At 37.7% G+C, this 21827-nt stretch overlaps 1 protein-coding gene across 2 annotated transcripts in view; it reads right to left on the bottom strand.

The window, feature by feature from the left end:
- The window catches only part of TPK1 (thiamin pyrophosphokinase 1), a 302955-nt gene that overhangs the window by 178379 nt on the left and 102749 nt on the right, over window positions 1-21827 (bottom strand). For both annotated transcript variants that reach the window (XM_059478894.1, XM_059478901.1), the window contains one exon: window positions 8554-8623. In XM_059478894.1, coding sequence (XP_059334877.1) covers window positions 8554-8623 — 70 coding nt within the window. The remainder of the gene's footprint in view (window positions 1-8553; window positions 8624-21827) is intronic.

Here is a 21827-nt window from a genome sequence, read left to right as displayed (position 1 = left end):
TCTCAGTCCCCAGACTGCCCCAAACATCCGTAGAAAGCATTGCTCCATAAAAGGAAGCATTGCTGGCTTAATCCTTAATTTCTATTGATAGTCAGAGATACAAAGGAAGCAAAGGCATACTTTTCACCCTAACACTACACTCAAAGCCAGCTTCTCCTGAATCCTGAGAATTACTCCTTAGGCACAACAGACCAGAGCACTATAAAGTGCTGAGTACTCTTTAGCCAGCTCAGAAGTCTTTTCCAAGCTGCTTGCTACAGATGTGACTCAATGCACGGGTATTTTATCTCTGAAAAGTCCTAACCTCTAGCATTGGGGTGGCCATAAATGATTTTTACCATGTCATAAAGCCAGAAATCACCCAGATGGCAATGACATTCCTCTACTTACAGTACACTAGGGGCAGAGATGCAGCTGTTTGAAGAATACAATGAAGCAGTACAGACCCTCTGATTGAAAGACCTGGGATTAATTGAAAGTGTCCCTTTATTCTCCTTTTCTTAGCCCCTTTTTTACCCTGCCTTTTTTTTTTTTTTTCTCTCTCTAGAACTACTGTTCTGAACAAATCATGACCCTTTGATTTCCTGGTTGGAAATTTAAACTTGCTTTATGGTGCTCTTACTGGGACAGAGCAGTTTTATGGGCAAAACACATCACTTGCAGCCAGGAGACCTTGTTTCTGAAGTTGAACTGTTCACCTGTTTTGTATTTGTTCATCACTCCATCTCCCCAGACTTATGTCTTGGTCCTTCTTATCTACTCCTAAGAAAGATTAGAATTATTCAAAAAAGAAGAGATTCATGCTTAGTATTTGTTGAGTGACTGAAACAGGGTCCTAATGTCATCTTTGAATATCTTGAGGTATGCGAAAAATGAAAAAAAATCAGTGGATTTATGCCAAAGCATGAAGATCCCTCGAGCTCTCATGGAGATCAAGTCTGCTTCCACCCAGGACTTACTACTCATTATTAAATACTGATCTCATGAGGAATGGTACCTGGCCCTTTGATAGGCTCATCTTTTAAAAAGGAAGTATCAGAAACTCTGATGAGATAATGTGAATGAGGAGAGAATTTCATTTATTATTAGGAACTATTTTCCTGAATTTTAAAGCTGACTAACTGAGAATGTGAGATAATTTTGTTACTCAATGCATGACTTTGAGCAAATTAATAAAGGAACAAAATAAAAGTCTTGGTTCTCAGTTCTCCACTTGAACCTGTAGACAATACTTTCACTCTTGTTCTACACAAAACCTGGTACATCAACATCTGCCTCTTGTGAATCATCATCTTGAACTCAGATGTTCTACTGAGCACTGCTTTTTCTTTTCTACTCTTCTCCTGTAAAGAAAGCATATTCCTGTAGTAAGGTACTTACTCCCACTGTCTCCTGACATAAAAGAAACAAGGCATTCATACATCTACATACACACATGTACCTCAGGGATGAACAGCCAGCCATTTCAAAGATTCTACAAGGGCATGATGCTACCAAGCCTTCTTTCTATTAGAGTTCTAAATTTCTTGGGTTTCAGTCATAAATATTACTATGATTCTACAGTTACCATCTTGACTAGCAAAAGAATAGAAATTCAACATGAAGAGTAATTTAATCTCACCTAGATACTGCTAATACTTGTAAGACAAAATGTTTTATTATTATCTCCCATTTGATTTTCAGTTTGAGGAAATGATAAAAAAAACCAAAAAACTTGCCCATTTTCTGTTATGGTTTATGCAGTAAGCTCACTTAAAAGCACCTCCAAGTAAACCCAATTGCTGGTGTCTCTCTCAAAATATATCTCCACTTCTTGTGATATGCAAAAGAGTAGTTCTGCCCCTCCTAAAATTCTCAAGTGAATCCCAACCAGTGGTTGTGTGGCTCCCAGATTTTTCTTTACAGCATAAGATGATAAGGTGAATAAAAATAACTTCTTTACTCCAGAAGAATACATAGTCCTGGGTCTGACTCATACAGCTGTTTAATATGAAGATGAACCTAGCAGTAAAAAAAAAAATAGACCAGTGATTTCCAACTTTCATAATTTCTGTAAGCGTTTGATTCAGAGACCAAAAAAAGTCTGATATGCCTAGTGATGTTATTGCCCTAATACTTTCAGGAAACCCCTTCCAATACAGGAAGCTAATTTTGGTTTAAATTGAGGACTGAAACTATGCATATTTCATGATATTCATGCCTTGCTACCTCAACTCTTCACTGTGTCTGAAAGAAATCTTGACTTAACAGTGCATAGCTACTGGAATATAAATGTATTTGAAAATGCAATCGAGTGAAAGTAATATATGATATTGAAGTAATATTGAAGATATAAATGCAAAAAGCAAAAAATTACATGATACTGAGGTAGCTTGAGACTTTCTCATCTGTATTACCAGAAGCAAACACATTATGTAACTTCAAATGTATTAATCCTTCCAAACACTAAGAGATAGATTTCTTTGGTTTCTTTAAATTTGTTGGTGCCTGGCTGTTTTCTAAAACTTTTTAAATGGATCCCAAGTCAGGTATTTCCTAAAGGAGGAAACTGTGGATAGGGCGATGGTTTTTGTTTTTTTTTTTTTCTGATCACTCCTGAAGAATTTATTAGGATAAACACAAGATTCCAATTTTGATCTTTGAACACTGCTATAGTTTTTATGTCAGGCAAAGATGTCTGATGTAAAAGATCTCCTTTAAGCCATTTGACGAATGAAGCACTGCCTGAGCTTCCAACTTTCTTGGCTTTTGGATTGTAATCCCTCAAATCAAAGACTTCTTCACTACTAGCAGCAAAGGGGCTGGCTATGACTTCACAGTTTCAGAGGTTTCTTTTTTTTTTTTTTAACAGTACTAAAACATATTCTCATATCAACATGTATAAAGCAAAAACTTCATGAGTATAACTGTCTCACATCCTCCCCAAATCATACAATGAACAGGTTTTAAAGACAAGAAAGGATCATTGGACTCCTCATGTAGAACTCTATACTCAGATAATCTCATTCAGGGTTTTCTGCATCAGTGCCCTAAATTTTGCCTGAATATAAGATGTCTTAAAAACAATACTCAGTTTAATCTGAAGAGTTCAAGCAAAGAATTCCTCTCAACTGCACATTAAGTAATGTCAATGGCTAATTACCTTCATAAGTACTCTATTTCTAGGCCAATATGGAACACAGTAATGTATGAATTTCTCAGTCTAATAATCTTATTAGGGACACACTTTTCCACGAGTAGAAGATTATTCAGGAAAAATAGATCTCATTTTGCAGATGGGTTTTGCTAGCTGTTGTCCAGAGGTTTCTCTTTTGGTTGTCTTGTCAATGGAGGCACTGGTTCTTAGATTAGTCAAATTCAGTGTAACCTATAAATAGCCAATTGAAGTAGCTAAGGCACTACTAACCCTCACTAATTTCTAAAATGCACACATGAAGCTGTCAAAATATCCAGACACTACGATTCATCTTTCCACTTTTCATGCAGGCAAATATATGATGATGGCTACCTTTCCTCATGGAAGTTATATTAGCTTAGTTTTCCTATTCAAATGTTGAACTTTTGTTTAGCTTTCAAACTTTGATGCAAAATAAACCCCCTGAAAAATGCAGGCAGCTTGGGAGAAAAACAAAGAGAGTTGCAGAGCTACAATCTTGTTGGGATCACAGAGATATGACTGGGTGTTGCAATGAGGGGATGCAGGCTTTTTAGGAAGAACAGGATAGGAGGGTGGAGAAGAAGAGTTGCCCTTTCCTTAAGAGAGAAGCTGGAGTGCACAGAGCTCTGCCTGGGGATGGATGAAGTTAGGCAAGCTAAAGCTGAAGTGGAATTGCATCATGACAGGGATTTCAAAGATATAAGTTGATTGTAAAAAGATATTTTTGAGGTCTGTATTTGAAATTTAGCTGCTGCATCAACTGGAAATGTCTACAAATTTTTTTCCTAATTTTTAAAAACTCCCATAGAGCTTCTTGAAGCTGCCTGCATTTAGAGCCAGTTCAGAGAAGAACTGTATAGTAGCAGCTGCATTTTCATGCATTACCTGAGTTCACCTCATTTATGTTTAATATGTAGAAAATGTTACCATTTTCCAATTTTACTGCTACTCTTACATTTTATACAGCTCACAGAGAGAAACTGAAAGGCTAGTGAAAGTGATGTTCTCTGTGACTGCAGGCAAGCCAGCTAGTGTCACACAGTCAGTCTGAAATACTAACCAGAACTCCAGAAACACAGTATTTTTCATGATTGGTTTATCCTTCCTCTTGTAGAGCTCACCACTCCCCTCTTTGACCTGATGCTCTTAACACTGCAAAACCTGAGTACACATTTGATTTGATACCTCTCTGGGAAACAGTATCCAAGGCATTGGTTTTAAAAGTTCCAACGTGATGATAGTTTTCAATGCATTTTCACCTTTGTATACCCCAAAGCCAGTGACACCCAGGTTAATCAATGTCCTGAGATGTAATCACAAGGTGTTGAGAAACAAGTTCTGCAGTGTGATACAGATAAACAACTGCTTAATGCTGAAGTGGAAAGCAGTGCTTCATAATGATTCAAGAAAACTCAAAATTGGACAGGCAAGACAGACAGAATGCGGCACAGCAAAGAACCCATAAAGATCAGCAACTCACCTGTAACTCTGATTAGTAACAGATGTTTAGCAATCAAGAATGGTTTAGCAGTAATCCTTATTTCTAAGTGGGAACTGGTGTTAACAGCGTAAGGAAAATAACTTTTCTGGGCTGTAGAGTCAGAGAGGGAAAAGCACCAGCATTCAGTCCTTTTCCACTCCTGCCTTTCCCATGTCCCCAGTACTGACAGGTCCCAAGGACCAGCCTCTTTAAGGGAAAGTTATTCTCCCCTTTTGGTTATTCCTCTTAGCCCTCATGCTCTAAAAGAAAATTTGTTTTAATATATTATTGAAAAAACCTGGCATGGTTTCTCCTTGTTAGCACTTACAAAAATTAAAGTTTTCTTGGACAGGTTTGTTTTTAAACGAAAGTAATTGCAAGTCAGATTTTTTGAGAAAATGGCAAAACCAATATAAAAATGTCATAAAAATGACACCACAAAACCAGAGGAAGACAGATAACATCTTACATATGTTAAACCCATGACATAAAGTCTCATTGCTGTGTTAGCCTGTGCAATGCTATAGAGAGGAAGGTGTGAACTTCCTTTGCTTGATGGGTTTAGCACAAAAGCAAGTCAAGATATCAGTGGAGAAATAGGAAATAGATGGAGGTGGGGGGCTCTTGAATCACCCTTTGCTGCTTTTCATTCACTGGCATGGGCCAACATAATGAAAAGCAAGTTAAAGAATTGTTCAGCCCTCAAGTTAAAGAATTGCTCAAAAGAAGAACTACAGCAACCATGGGAGCAGCAAAAGGAGACTTAAGAGGGAATTAAATGGATTAAACACAAGCATCCAAAGACACAAGCAGTAGAAAGACTATGCATCATCCCTCTGGGATATGGACACAATCAAATACCTCTATAAAGTTCCAACATCTATAAAATGTCAACACACACAGTATGGGAAACAAACCAGAGGAAGGATAGATCTGTGTGTAGTCACAGATCCCACTGTGATTATGGAGATGGATAACTCCTGCGGCTGGAATGTTGTCATGAAGGGCTATACACTATTTAGGAGAGAGATTGGGAAGGTGTGGTAGTGGAGTTGCCCTTTATGAATGAGGTAATACTTGGAATGGATTGAGCTCTGTCTTGGTGAGGATGATGAGGGAATGGAGGGCTTATGAGCTTGGATAAAATGACAGACTGGTAAGGGTGATGCTGTTGTGGGTGTTTCCTACAGGTTGCCTGGGCAGGAGGAGGAGGTTGACGAGGCCTTCTACAGGCAGCTCGAAGCAGCCTCAAAGTCACAGGCCCTGGTTCTTGTGGGCGATTTTAACTACCCTGACATCTGCTGGAGAAACAACACAGTGAGGCACAAACCATCCAGGAGGTTCCTGGAAAGCCTTGATGAATACTTCCTGACAGAAGAAGTAAATGATCCCACAAGGAATGGTGTTCTGCTTGATCTCATACTAATAAACAGAGAAGACCTTGTTGGAGACGTGAATGATGAGCACAGCCTTGGCTGTAGTGACCATGAGACTGTGGAGTTCAGTCTGGGGAAGGAGGAAGCAGGGCAGTAAGATTGTAACCATGAACTTCAGAAGAGCTAACTTTAGCCTCTTCAGGGATCTTCTTGGAAGAATGCCATGGGAATGAGGCCTGCAGGAAATAGAAGGCTAAGAGAGCTGGTTGATATTCAAGGATCACTTCCTCCAGTCCCAAGAATGCTGCATCCCAGTGAGAAAGAAATCAGGTCAAGGGGGAAGAGGTCTGTGGATGATCAAGGAACTCCTGTCATTACTTGAGTGTAGGCAGGAAATATGGAAAATTACAGTCAGAAAATAGAATCAGTGTCAGGACACTTGGAATGAATACAGGGAGGTTGTCACAGTGAGTATAAATGAGATGAAGATGGTCAAGACCCATCTGGAATTAAAGATGGTCAAGGCTGTCAAAGACAAGAAGGGCTTCTTCAATCCACTGTGGTCCCTTCCAACTTTACCTATTCTGTGAATCTCTAATATGAACTTATCTCCAAAGGAAGAGCACCAGTACACAGCACTTATCTCCAGTACAAGAGCACCATACTGCAAGCTATTCTTTTCCCAAAGTGTTATGACTATTTCCCATTCTAAAGGATTCTCCATAAAATTTAGTGTCACTGAGAATCAAGCCCAAAATATCAACCAAATTCTTTATTTATATCTGTTGTATATTATAATATCCTTAAAATAAAAGGACTATTATTTTTTTAGGTTTTGATACAACACAGTTAGATATCAAGGTTTTGAATAAAGTATAGTTTTAAAATGTTAAGACAGCATTAAAAATTATTAGTATGTCAGTACTGTCTGAGCAGACAGCTCTTTAATAATAATGGACAGGGAATTTAAAGAAAAAATACTTCAGAGAAGTAAATGGATATTCTTTCCAGCAGAATGATTTCTTTAAAGACAAAAATCCAAATTATGCACTCCTTTTTTGAGTTTCAAAAGAACTCCTTTGAAGGTAAAATATACCCAACCAAAGCAATCAAGATGAGAAGAAGAAAGATAGAGAAAAAGAATGCTCCAAGGGCCAAATATGTAAGACTGAAAGGACTATTAAGTCAAAGTACAATCATTCATTTTCCCCTGAATTATATTTATTTAATACAAACATAAATATGTGCAGAACAGATGAATGGGTTACCAGAGAAGGTAAAGCAAATGCTCTCAAATGCTGTTATTTGGAGAGCATCACTATTATCAAAGAGAACTGTTTGCTGCAAGTTGGTCTTGAATTCAAACAGACACCTGCCTGTTTTCTTTCCATGGCTCTGTGAGCAACTACTAGAAAAGGACAAATAAAATTTTATAAAACGTAGTCTACAACAGTAGTGCTTCCCAGACTCCAGTCTTGGCAGTTGTAGAACTTTAGGTAAACTTCTCACAGGTGACCAAGGAAGAAATTTTTACTTTAATTTTTACTTTTGGACTACAGCCTTCCTCTCTAACGCTTGTCTTTTTTTCTGAAGGAGAGGAGGAAACTGAGCATCCTCTTGTCCCTGTCATACACTTTCCATGAGATGAAAAGCAAACTATGTGTCAGATTTTGCTGTATGAGTAAAACTGTTCATAAGCTTGTAAGTTCTATCAGATGCCTTTCTCATTCCTTTGCTCCAAGAGTTAGTGTATCAATTCACTTTTATGAAAATACTTATTTAGGAATTCTTGTTCAAAATACCTGAAAATCCTAAATACAAGCAAAAAGAATCTGTAGTAAGCTAAGTTTGTACAGTGTTTCATGGTTCTACTACAACAATAACAAATAATTTGAATGAAGTATTTTTCATCACAACTCCTGCTCAACACCTCAGCTGCAGAAACTTGGATGTTTTACAATTTTAAATGTCACTGCAGAAAACAAGACCATATTCTTTCAGTCATATTTCCTCACCTAGTGTACACATTTATAGATAGTGTCTGTACTTGCCTTTGGTCATTTATAATGCCCTGATGTTATTTAAAAATAATTCACAAAGAAAACTTCCTAGGAAGTCTAAGTAAGTAGATTTCCTTTAAGGCCTCATGAAAAATGAAGAGGACATTGTTTCAGCTCATGGTGACAAGCATCAGATGCTCCTCTAGGCAACCCTTGCTAGGGACACAGCAAATTTTTTTAGAGGCCTAACTCTGATGGATGCACAAAATAAGACAGACTGAGAGCAGAGCTTTCAAGAGGAAAAAAGACCAGTGGGCTTCAGAGAAAATGATGTTTCAGACTATCTGTGTTTTTATAAATTGGAGCTGAGAATAAAAATTTAGGATAATGCGGAGAAAATATTATACTACATGCCACAGTTCATTAAAGTACCATGCACAGAGGAAGCAGCTACTTAAGTAACTGAACAGATCCTACTCCACATTTTATTTTCATTGAGAAGAGATGGCTTCAATGACTTGAAATGTATTGCTGACTTACCTTTCCTGGCTCCCTTTTGTGATGTCATAGAGATGATTGGCACCTCCATCAGCACAAGCTCTCAGGGCAGCTGCAAGTGAAGAAAGAGTACATCAGCACATTTGCATTATAAATAAAAACCCACAACTAGTTGACAGCACTCTGTAAATTAATTGTTCATAATGGCATAGGGAATAAGCTTGAGATTTTGTATGGCTTTTAGCTTCTGGTACTTGACTGCTTTTCCTGTTTCTCTAAATAGAAATCTGAACTGTTTTGATCAGACTAGTAGCAATCTTCATCTGACTGTGCCACTGCACATGCAAATAGCTTATTTCTGTTATGAATAAAGTTCTATATGTCTAATTCAACAAACAACAAAGTTGAATTTAGCAACAATTTTAATTGAGCAGCAATTTTATAAAAAATAATACAATCAAATATAATCAAGCAGATACAAAAATAATTTGGCAGTGGTTTGGATAAAGCATTAGCAAAACCGACCGGGGTACAAACCCAACCGGGGTACAGGGGGCTGGAGTTTCTCACCCTGCCTCCCGTACAAAAAACAAAGGAATCAACAAACACAACTTATATACTTATATACATATTCATCAATATTTTCCCATAAATCTCCTCCTATTTTCCATTCTTGAAATCTACATCACTGTACTGCACAGTGCCTGCTCTGCTTGTTTCTAAGGGGTCTTCTGGCTTTTGGTGGTGTCTTGTGATGAAGGCTTCTCCTCATCATGACTGTCCTTTGAACAACCCCACAGGCTGCACATGCGCCCCAAGTCTTGTGTTATAGAAGCCAGCATTATATCCCAAAAATAAGCCTTATTATTTCATAGATACCTGGAATCATCCCAATTTTGTCCATTTCAAGTCTAACTCCTTAATCATCCCGAGGCTTATTCTGTTTGGGATGTTACTTATCTCAAACTACATCCTGAATTCCTATTTTCTCATTAACGTCTGAAAATATCTGTTTTGTGACACTAATTACATATTTTTTTACTCTATTACTTTTTAGCAAATATTTTCTAAAATACTGATATAGTTACAATTGTTAGCACGAATCATATTCATTCATTACATTTCTATCTGAACCTGCTGTCCAGCCAGCTTAAACTACAGACAGGCAAATATTAAAACCTGAAAAGGCCACCCTCCATCTACAGAGGGATTCTCCACCTTGTCACAAGTGAGAACTTGCAGTGTAAACACAACTATCTTCTCACCCAGGCAGAAAGTCCCCTATGGTCGCTCTACAGCAACCTGCATTACAATTGGGAAAGAAAAATAACCAAGAGTTAATAATCACAATACTGTTTTTTTTTCTTTTTTCCCCACTCTTCTGACACAAATGGTAACTTTATTACAGTTTCTATATTTTTCCACAGACTGTTTGACTCTTCTGATATAAAGTAAGTGGTTTATGTCTTAGCTTTAAATCTTGGACTATCCTGGTACAAAACCACAATAATTTTCAGCACTTCCACCTAACTTGGCGACTGCAAAGGGCATGTGCCACTAATTCCAGTTGATTTAAACAAGCAGAGACATGCTGTTCTCTTGTGATCCTTTTGTTTATACAGATTAAAGTCAGAGAAAAGAGACAAGTCTAACACTATTACAAAATCAAACACTAATTGGTATCTTTTTTCATAAGCTTCCCTATTAATCATCATTTAACTAACACACAGCTCTTTCATGAGGTTTTTAAAACCTGATAAGCTATTAAAGATTGAAAATGACCATCTTGTCTTAGCAGCCTTTATCAGTTTTGCTCTGAGATGCCCAAGTGAGATAACTACAGCACTCAAGATAAAAGAAGCTGTTGCTTCCACACTAGGGCAGAGTGTTCCTTCCAGGCACAGAGAGACTGACTGGCAATACTGAAAGGGCTGAAAGTCACAGGGCCAGGGGGAAAAAAGAGGAGAGATAAGTTAAAAAAGGTACAAACAATCAGATCAGGCACTTCTTGCTGCTAAGAATCCAATTTTCAGCCAAAGCCGCTTTCCTTTGGTGTTTATTTTTCAGTCAGAACCACCTGTCAGCAATGATACAAACCTGTATCTTTCCTTTTGGTGCACATTAGATGGGCAATCCACCTGTCCCCTACTTAGCCAGCCTATACAAATTGGTACAACAGAGTTCACCTCTATAGCTGTTCTCATCTTTAAGTCATTCTTTCCTGTGTGGGTGCTAAAATCCCACAGGGAGTGTTTGTAAATGAATATCTAGTGTGCAGTGCCAATTGACCTTGGCTGAGGATTTTTCTGGGGGGCAGGGAGAAAGAAGGAAGCAGGACAAAGCAAAAGCTACCAGTTCATCACAGGTGACTTTGGGTACCTCAGCTTTTTTCTTTCAGGCTGATGCCATGAGCAGAGCAGGAGAACAAGCACTTTACTCTTCTGTACTCTTTCTAGCACAACTTCTACTGCTGCTCTCTTCAGTACCCACCATGGCAAGCACCATTGCCCTCAGCCTTCTTGTACACACCATGCACTTCTCTGTCCCCTTAACCACTTCACCCACTCCTCACAGCCCCCACTCAAACCCATATTAACAAGCCAAGGTCAAGCAGATTTGATCCTGAGAAATCTTACTAGGTGAAGTAATTTCTAGATTATTCTAGAAGCTTGCCAGACACTTACTATGGTGATTCCCTGCTTCAGGCAAGTGCCTCATCCAGTCTGATGAATACAACATCACAAGACAAGAACATTACTTTTTGCCTGCTGTGTTTGACTGGAAGATTTTAACTTCTCCATTCATCTGAAGTTGCAGCTGAAAATGGATTGATATACTTCCTTCTACCTGGACATATCTGTTCGCTCAGGGAGTCCAGCTCACACAGAACATAGTAATGGCCCATTGCAAGAAGACTCTGATACCTGTTCTTAAGTCAGGCATCCTATCCACTGGCTTATTCAGCAGAGAGAAGGCATCTAAGCAAGATCTAGGACCTAAGGTACATGACCTGCTTAAAGGATGTTTCCCAGACATTTCCAGACAGTCACAGCTTTTTCCTTCTGAAAATGGTGAGTTTTCCATCTATTCTCCCACATAAAAAAAACTAATAAAAGTAGCTTATAACTTCTGGGAATAAAAAATAATGGTATGAGATACATAACAAGAGATTAAAATATATTATTGGTCTCAATTATTTTAACACAGCCAGGGCCTTAACTATTGTATATTCTCTCAATGGACTTACAACAAGTAAAGCCTGGCCCAAGATCTCTTCATCTGATCTTACAATTTGAAAATAATATGACTAAAAAAACCAAACCAAACTAAGCAGTACAAAACTGTCCTTGTTTAGAGCAAATTTGGGAGAAAAACCTCTAAAGGGTTTCCTCTAGAAAGCAGATCCCAGCGTCTCCTCCCCTAACTGGTTCAGGAAAAGATTTCTTTGGAGAAAAGTGGAAAGAACCTGTTTATTTAACAGGCAAAGCATTCACCAGCACAAAAAAAATTTGAATAATATTAAACAATAAAACCTCTTTCTCCTCCAAAGAGATGACAAACTCAGAAAGTCCCCTTGGTGGGTTCTAGCTCAGCTCACTCAGTCTCTGATCAGTCCCTCTGGTGCTGGAAATGCCGCGGCCCAGGCCCGGGCCCAGCCTGGTGGGCCACAGGTGCTTTTTTTTTTTTTTTTCAGACCAGGTTTAAACAGGTCCAAATAAAAAGAAAAACCACAGTCCAGGGAACTTCTCTGCCTCAGCTAGCTAAAACTAACTAAAAAGCAAAGGAGAGCTCTGTCCTGCTGTCTGTCTTCAGACAGCACAGTCCAGGAGCAGGATGCTGAGGGAGCAAGAGCAGTTTCTGACAACAAACTCTGTGCTTCTTCTCTCCCACCCTTCACTCTCAGAAAAACCCTTAAAGGTGCAAAACTTATTATCCAGCATAAAAAGAACAGACAACTGGGGATACAAGCATCATATAGCCAGCCCAGGACAAAAACAAATCAGTCTTCAGTCTGGTACATGTAAAAATACTAAGATTCTCCCAAAGAAAGGAAGGTGTAACAGATCTATGAGACTTGGATATTCTTCACACAGATATGGTGCTACTATTTGATATCTCAAATCAAAAGAGTTGCCTTATATAACTGCAATTTAAAGCTCTCTCTCACAAATTTATTCTTATTTATCTAAAAAAATTAAACTTCTGTAGCTTTGTAAAGTTATTTAGAAAAACAATTTATGAGGCACTGATCCTTTACCAGCAAGTTAATAACTTACACTGAAATCAAACAAAGCCTCAATTGCATTAAGGAACTAGCAGGCAATTAATAGATTGGCTGGAAGCCAGTAAATCATAATATTTCTACAGCTATGAAGTAAGCTTTGCTTGACAAAAACTAATGATATATGTTAGCTGGAAGAATATGTATCATTATTACCTGGAAGTGTTTAAGGAGATGGTCAGCAATTCTAAGCTCACAGTTTGGATGGAAAATTCTCTATGAAAAATAACAGGAACTGATTTTTAACAGTGCCTTTTTTATTAAAGACAAATTTGCTTTACAAACAACTATTTGGCCAAAGTGCACCATGGTAACTGTGTAGGCAAATCTAAGAATCTCTAGGCACTTTGCAACAGCTCACACAAAACCTCATTAATTATTTCAGCAGAAACTGAAGGACCTGAACAAGATTTGGGCTTTGTTTTGCTTGGCTTGGCATTCTGAAAACAGAAACACTTTCTTCTGAGATGTTTTCAATTCAAATAGATGAAAAAAAAAAAATTAAAAGGTGGAAAGTAACACAGACGGATGAAGTGCTAAGGGTCACAAATGGGTCAAAGGCAACTTATCCAGCAGGATGACCAAAGTGGATGGTGAGGCTTATAAAGCGAAGAATAACTTAAAGTCAGAACACCAAAGGTCTTCCTCTTACCATCTCTTCTGCCCCAAAGTGTATCATCACATTACAGCAGACTCTTCAAATTTGCTAGGTGGGCTGCACATGGAAGTATGCTCTTGCTTATGTACATCAGAAAACCCCAAGTCACCAAAGACATTATCTAAGGGCTAGAGGATTTAACCTGGCCTCTGTGAAATGACACATGCTAAGGAATTAGTTTGTATTATATTTAACTAACATAATATTAGTTTATATTATTGATATTAGCAAATATAAAAAAACTTCCTGTCCAAGTAGCTCACTGAGCTCTGGTGGGTCAGGAGAACTAACACCTCCAGAAAAGACATTGTAATATGCAGTTGGTAGCTGTAGCTTTTTCAACCAGCACAGCTGGAAGCAGAGGAGGCCTGTGATTTTGGCTACCCAGCTCAGCTGCAGAGCCCCAGGGTACCATTTCATGCTTCTGGTATTAGAAGAGATTATGCTAGGAGCACAAGGACACAAGAGCACTGCAGCCCCAGCTTAGCATGTGAATTTGCACTCCTTGGCATTACCACAAATTACCACCTTTACAATCTGAATATTCTGTGTTAAATTCCACTGCTCAGAAATAGCTCTGTCTGCCAAATTACCACCTTTTCTATCTGTTGGATTCCTTTCTCATAAAACTCCAGTGTCAGTCAGGGAACTAGGGCATGGAGATATAATCAAAAAATCAACTGTTTTATTGTGCAGGAGGGGGAATTCAATGCCACTGTCAATAACTACTTCCCAAGTTATTGGGAGCAGCATGTGCTCAGTTCAGTCCAACTCTTGCCATGTCTGAAATTACGGCAAGAGCTAAAACTGCTCAGCCCCATCTATGCCAAGGAAGAGTTAGAGCACTTTATGAAGCCATCATCCTATCTAAGAGTTTCTCACAGGCAGCATGAATGAAGAAACAGAGGAATTTCTGAGCAATGCCCTTCCTTTTAAATGGTGCATCTTCTGCTAGTAACCAGTGAAGTATTTCCCTTTAGTGACTGAGTCTGAGGCACCATTTTAGGGCTAATTATTAGTTTTTACAAAAATTATTCTAACACAACAAAACCACTGAAAACAGTTTACTTTATATTTATCCCTTTGGCAAATATAAAAAACTTCCTGGCCCTGTGAGACAGGATATGAGCAGTATATGAAACACAAAAAAAAAAAGGGGTCTTGGCTGTGAGCTAACAAGTTCTGATACTTTTTTGCAGAAAAGGAGCAAGTATATGATTGTATTCAATAGCCCTGCAAATTCAGGTAGGGCAAAAGACTCCACAGAAGAGATGCAACTCTTGCAGACTAAGATGAGTGCATAGAAAGGGAATACATTTATAAACATTACCAATACCTGGGAAAGAAAAGCATAACCTTATTATTCCTATTCTATTATTCCTTCCAATTAGCATTTAAAATATATTCTTGTGCAAACTGATCTTGAAATAAAGAATTTTTTTTGCTTAAATTCAAACTTGTGACAACTATCCTTAAACTGCTTTAGTATAGCCCCTCTGTTCCTTTTCTAATTTCACACAACTTCTTCTAGGTATGCAATCTCTTTCCCTCATTCCTTTATTGATTCAGTAGCCTGGTAACCATAATTAACCTGCCAGCAAAATCTACGCATAAGAGAACTCCGCTTAATTAATGACTTGGAGTGCAGGTAGTAATACACATGTGAAATAAATGGTAGATACACAGAGAATTGCTTGTTTGGCTTGATACAAAGGGCCAACACATTTTTGTCCCAGTATTACTAAAAAATAGCAGCTACCAACAACAAAATGCATAATCTGTATTTATGAGCTGTGTCATTTTCTCCTTTGTCCTGCAGAATCTGCAAAAATAAATTTAACAAACCCACTGCTTTGTACAGCTGCAGATTGCTAGAAAGGGTATCAAACTGCATCTCAAACTATTGCCTCCCACCCATGTGTTTCCACCTGTGTTATCAGGACTGTTTGTAACTGCTATTCCATTTCAATTACAGGGCACTGCAGACATCCCTCTTCTGTCAGCTGCAGCTCTGTTTAGCAAATCAGCTACCAGTCCATAATAATTTTCTGCTTTGTGGTTGGACACTGGTCTTGCTATAAGGCTTTTAAACTATTTAAAATAGATCTATCCTTATGTTGCAAATGAGTGGTTTGGCTACTTAAAGAAACACCATCAAAGACAATGGTGAAAGCAGGGTTTAATATGAATTTGTGAAAATACAACTTTATACATTTTGGTGACAAAGTTCACTCTACTACTTGCTACAAAGATGAAAGCATACAAAAGAAGATCACATTAGAAGCAATTTGAAATTATTTACATGGAAGCTGGGAATACTAGAGAGGGTAAGGGTGCAAAGGATCTGGATGCAATGATAAGGGTGCAAAAGGGCTTTGCAGCACTTAGTCATTGAGTAATTAATATTTACAGAGCAATTTGATAATGTTCCCTACAATTAAAACAATGATTAACTATAGATTTGAGATGGTAACATTCATACTATAATCAATTCATATGCACACAGATAAAATAATGTGCACGCCCTTTTGTATTTGTGCAAAGGTACCTATCATAAATTCCCCTTGAGTTCAGTGAAATGCTAACATCAAATCCCTTTGTGTTTGCCAGCAGGCAAGGCTGCACCTAAAGGAGTGTGGAGATGGGGTGGGATGGGGGCACCAGCCCAGGCCTCAGTGTTAGTGACAATTCTTTGAGTATCACAGACTTGAGGCCATGTGAGCTCCGAGGTGTCACACTCAGAGGGTTGCTATTCTAAAATTGTTTGTGTATCCAAGAAAGATCCACCAGCTACAAATCTCTTATAACTAAACCATGACTCCTAAACTATCCCTATCAAAGAACATAGGTACCCATTGGTCCTGAGGCAAACGGATCACCAGCACTGAAGCTATGCTCCCATATGGACCAGACTGGATCTCAATATGTAAAATGACTGTACTCTTGGTAAGGTAATGATATGTTTCCTATAAAGCTGTTGTGCTTCTTTAATGACTCTGCTTTGAGCTGTAAACATCATAGAGATCTCAGCCAAGCAGAGGCAAGATCCATTAAACAATTAAATATGAGAAGACAAGGAAGAAACCAATATGAGAATGAATTAGGAACACTATTCTTTTTCCAGTGCATTGATTCAATATTGAACTAAAGCCACACAGATAACACTTCTCTTTAAAAAGTTCACACAGAAATTAAACACACATGGAAAAGGAAACCATTTCTCCCACAAACAAAAACCATCACTGAATTTTAGGTAAAAATGTTATAGTCGCAAACAAAAAAAAAAAATTTAAAAGAAAATTCATAGTTTAAAAGAAAATTCTAGGAAAACTTGTATCTTACGACTCACTTTGGGGGCAAAAGAAGAAAAGGAACAGAGCAACCCTTAAAAAAATAAATTCCTAAGTGCCAAAAACCACAAATACAAGCAAAAAAACCTTGAGTACCAGTAAACATAGTAGCAGTAATGTGCTGTCAGAGACAGAGGCAAGGGAGCAACTCTGATTTTACTAAAAGTGAGCTTCTGCACTGTCTTCAGGAGCACTTCGATGCTGAGTTCATTATGATGATTCATATTCAAGGCTGCTGGGTTTGGAGTAATCTCTTGTCAGGAGTTAGATTTAATATTCCTACAAGCCTTACTTAAGATATGATTTTGTCTTCTCTTTTCTGTCATTCTCCCATTCTGTCAGACCCAAGAGCTCTGGTACTCGCTGAGCTGCTTTACACCCACTGCTGTAACAGGCTCCACAGGCAAAGCAGCCCTGTGCTGTCTCACAGAGAAAACCAGGGGGAGAGAGCTTAAACATAAAGCACTTGCTGCCATCATTTCCATTAAAATCTAAGTGACCTTTTCATGGCAAGGCCATGTGGCTTGATGCCACTGGGGGAAGAATCAGGAAGAAGTTAATTCTTTTTATTTTCTCCTTTTTTTTTGGTCTCTGTTTGAAAAATGACAACTAAAGCTATAATATAACATTTATTCAGCTTTTCTTTTTGCCCTGAGCACACATCTATTATTACTAGGTAACAGTAAGAAAACACTTATTAGGGCACAGACAAAAAAAAAAAAAAAAAAGGGAAAACATAATATGAATCCTGACTTTTTTTTTCCTGATACACTATTTGTTTTGAATGTATTTAAAGAGTACCTTGTCAAATGTAAGATCCTCACAAATCAAATGAGCAGCTGAAACAAAAGCAGGAAGTCCTACCTGGGCCTTAAATCTGCATTTTCCACAGTGAGAAGGAATACAAGCTCTCTACAGCCATATATTTGCATTTTATTGAAGTCTGGTCTGATACCAGGAATTCCCCAGAGATTCACAAACCCTTCCTGCAGTGGCACACGTTGGCCCCAGGGTTGGGTTGCATCCTGGCTTGCAGACCTTGCCTCTGTAACCCCTGATTGCTGCTGAAGGATCAAGCAAGTGTCAAACATCAAACTCTTACAGACACAATGCTGCAGACACAATCCATCCCATCAGGCAGCCTTTCAAACAGCACTTGCTTTCATTGCTTTGCAACTGCAATGCACCTCACTAACAAAAATTTACTCTAGCCTGTCTACCAGGGTCCTATACCTACAGCAAACACCTACATTGAAATATAATTGAAGGTGAAGTAGCTGCAAGAGTGTGCAGCTAGCTTTTTCTGCATCCATTTCCTGGTTATGAAGTGAAATGGAAATAATTGATTTTTTTTCTGAAGTTTTAAAATCATATTGTTTAATAATATAATTGACCTGAAGCTTTGAACGCAACTTTTTGTTTCTTCATTTTCTATTTTCCATTGCTGCAGCATTGATTTCTGACAGAAGGAAAACAAACAGCTACAAATACGATGGAATACCCCAACTGCTTGTGATTTTAATTGCTGGCCAGCATTGTCATCAGACAAACCTTAGTAACAAGCTGACTCTATTCCTATATGGAAAAAAAATCTGACTAAAAAAACCCCACACCTTTATTAGCATTATACATCAACATTTGCTGCAAATCTGGCATTGTATTAGCAATAACAGACTTCATGAAATCACTGCTCCCTACTCCAGAATGAGAAGGATGTGGGGCAGGCAGGGAGGCAATATTTGGAAAAGGGTGGTCAGCTGTGCTAAAACAGCAAAGAAGAAGAAATTGTCTCCTACTACTGCTAGCAACCAGCAACTCTATGCTCCTCATCACAACCAGATCAGTGCTCCTGTCTCTTCTGCTTCCCCTCAACAAAATGCATTATTAATTTAAGCCAACCTGCAAGTGTAAAGCAATGAGCATGATAAGTTCATATTTATGTCTATGATTAAATATTTTCAGCTAATGCATTTATATTTCAAATTTTGTTTGCCTAAATTGGATTTGCAGTAGCCAGCAACTCATAAAAAATTAATCACACACTTATTTAAATTGCACAAAATATATTAATTCTCCTGCTACTAAAACACACATCTTTCCTTGGAGCGCAGAATAGATTCCCACACAACCATTTTATATCATAGTCTAACAAAAACTTTTGTGTGCCAAGGAAATTTCAGGGCTCATAAAAGTCACAAACTCCAATTTTGTTAAAAGATAACTAGACTATTACAATGCATAAATTTCTCAATGAATCAAGCATGCTTTGACACCGACTTGAAAACTTACTTAAAATATTCAAGAGAATAATCTTGGTCTAAAAGTTGTTTGGAATTAAGTATCTGAAAAAGGGACAAACAAGGAACCAGGCAAGGATGGTAGATACATTTTCCTAATGCAAGTGGAACTGATTTTTATACTTTATTTTCTAAAGTCTTGATAACATAACCTGTGTTCATGCTACATACACTCGTGTATTAGTAATTTTCCCCACTTTTAACAGATAACTGTTCAATAGATTTTTCAAGCAAACAATTGTAACACCATCCAAAGAAATGGCCAAATCATCCCCCCTCCCCCAAACTTTTATTATTTAAATTCTGACACTTTTACTCTTGTTTCTGACTCACCCCCACGTCTTCTCTGTTGCCTTAACTCCCAGATTTGGGCAGTGCTAAGCTGCAGTAGAAGTTTCTTTGAAGAAACTGGAAATGTAAAATTACAATAAGATTTGATCTTACCTACTTTATTTCATATTTGGAAATAACTACAAGTACATATGCTCTGGCATTTGCAGTAATCTACACCAGAGTGGTTTCATGGAAGCAGTGGATTTGCATTGCTTTTACTCTAGTACTGGCAGTTCAAAGGATGAAAAGGAACAGATTTTACAATGTGTGGCTCCTCTTAGGAAAAGAGGAGCTTTAGCTACTTGCATCAAGACTAATCCTGATCTCCAACATCTTCCCACACAAAATAGATCTAAAATTAAAATAATATTCTTGTTAGGCACTTCCTTTTAGCTGCTAAGTTTTCCAATAGTCAAGAAAGTAGGTCAGCTATCATACTGATATAAAAGATCAGATCTATGATCTAATTTTCTTAAACACATTTCTTTCATTATTTGTAATTTAATAAAATAGTTGAAAACCCCTAAAGGATGCAAAAAATAGAATATTTTCATTATTAAAATATTATAGAAGGTGTGAATTAGAATTTTCAAAAGAAATAATCAGCACCAACAATAATTTTTGGAAGTTTTTAGCTATCTTGATGAAATACTATGTTAAATCATCACAAGACACAAAGAAAGCTCATTTGGACTTTCAGAATCAGCTTCAACCAGGCTAGAAGCTGCATTTCTGAATGCTAAATGGGATTTCACATCTGAATTCTCTTACATAACACAAATGCAAAACCAATGCTGTCATCCTTGAAAGAAAATAATCAACATCTAAATGGAAAGTCTGGTTATGAATGAAGATGGCATAGCAGTAGTGTCCCAGCTCATAAAGAGATGAAGAAACAAGTGCATTGATTTCAAACTCTCTCTTTATTAAGGCTATAAAAGAACTTTTAACACAAAATTTCCAAATAAAAATATTTGTAGGAGGCAATCTAGAGCTTACTGTACAAAGCTGAGTGTATATTCTCAGGGGGAATAAACTTCTGTGTGACAACTCTTCTCCTAGCAAGGCTGCAAACAGGTAATTAATTTATAGATCTCTGCATTAAGTAGGAACAGCTCTTGTCCTCTGGCAGTTCCCTAAGGCTTCAGAAAGGCAAAAGGGAGTAGAGTGAATGGAAAATAGAGACTCAGGGGGTATTCCAGACCTTGAATTTGAGACTGTTTAGTGTTCTAAACTACTCAAAATGTGATTTTAGTAGCAGATTTCTCCATGTCTACTTTCCAGTTACAAAGATAATCAGTACATTGCACATGACTTTTATCAATATGATACAGTTACTGCTCCAGGCCTTCCATTTCAATCCGTTACAAATAGGCCTAAAAGTGCAAAATCAAAGAACTTTTCCCTCTAATTTTGGTAAATATTTTTCCTTTGAAGAAGAGAGACTGGACTTTAGCATATATTGGAGTCTGCAGTTCAGAAGTGAATTCATGCAAATCAGGTATGAATTCTTTGTTTTGTTTAAAATACCTCCTATCTGACTTTATTATATCCCCTTTTAAATAATGCTAATAGAGAAGCATTTTGCCATTCCCTGAGGATAAGCTAAACCACTTAATCCTTATTGACCAGAAATATTGGCCTCTTCTTTGGGGCCATTTTCCCCTTGTAGTTGAAACCTGTGCGTTCAATAAACAAAACCTTAGATTCAGCGCACCTGAGCTTACTCTGAAATACTGCTTTTCGAATATGTTCCCTGTGAAACAAAGAAGCAAAACTCCAGGACACAGCCTTGTTCAAATGGTAATACATTACATGTTGTATCTGCTGCTCTTTGCTCTCAAAACGGCACAGTGAAAAAGAACCCAAGAACTATATAGCAGCTGTGAGCGCTACCATAAAAAGTGTTCCATTTCAATGTTGCTGTTTAATTGCAAATTATCACCCTGTTAAATTTTCCCAAGAAATATGGCTTATAAAAATGTCCTAAGTATAGCTAATATATCCTTATTTAAACCAGCCAAGTGTTGGCCAAAAAGAATATCAATACTCTATTTAATTTACAAGCTCTGTCCATACTAAACACTTCATTATCAGGAACAGAAAATATTAGAAGACAGGATGTTCAAATGTAATTTGAATTACTGTACCAATCCCATGTTACCTTATCTGCCAGATGTGCTGGAGACTCCAGATTAGTACACAACATTTTCATTTGAAGTAGTGTGTTCCTGCACTAAGCCTTGTTTAAATCAGTATTGATAGTGAAGAGCTGGTAAAATGATTAATAAAATTTTATTTTTACTTTCTTAATCTGGATTCATCTTTCGTGACCCTACAGTACCACTACCTACTGGGCTTTGAAGCACAAGAATTAAACACAAGTCAGTCTTTAC

This window comes from Ammospiza nelsoni, chromosome 1 (genome assembly GCF_027579445.1).
Source record: "Ammospiza nelsoni isolate bAmmNel1 chromosome 1, bAmmNel1.pri, whole genome shotgun sequence".
Lineage (NCBI taxonomy): Eukaryota > Metazoa > Chordata > Aves > Passeriformes > Passerellidae > Ammospiza > Ammospiza nelsoni.
Note: the sequence above shows the minus strand (reverse complement) of the source record. Positions and strands in the feature narration are given on the sequence as shown.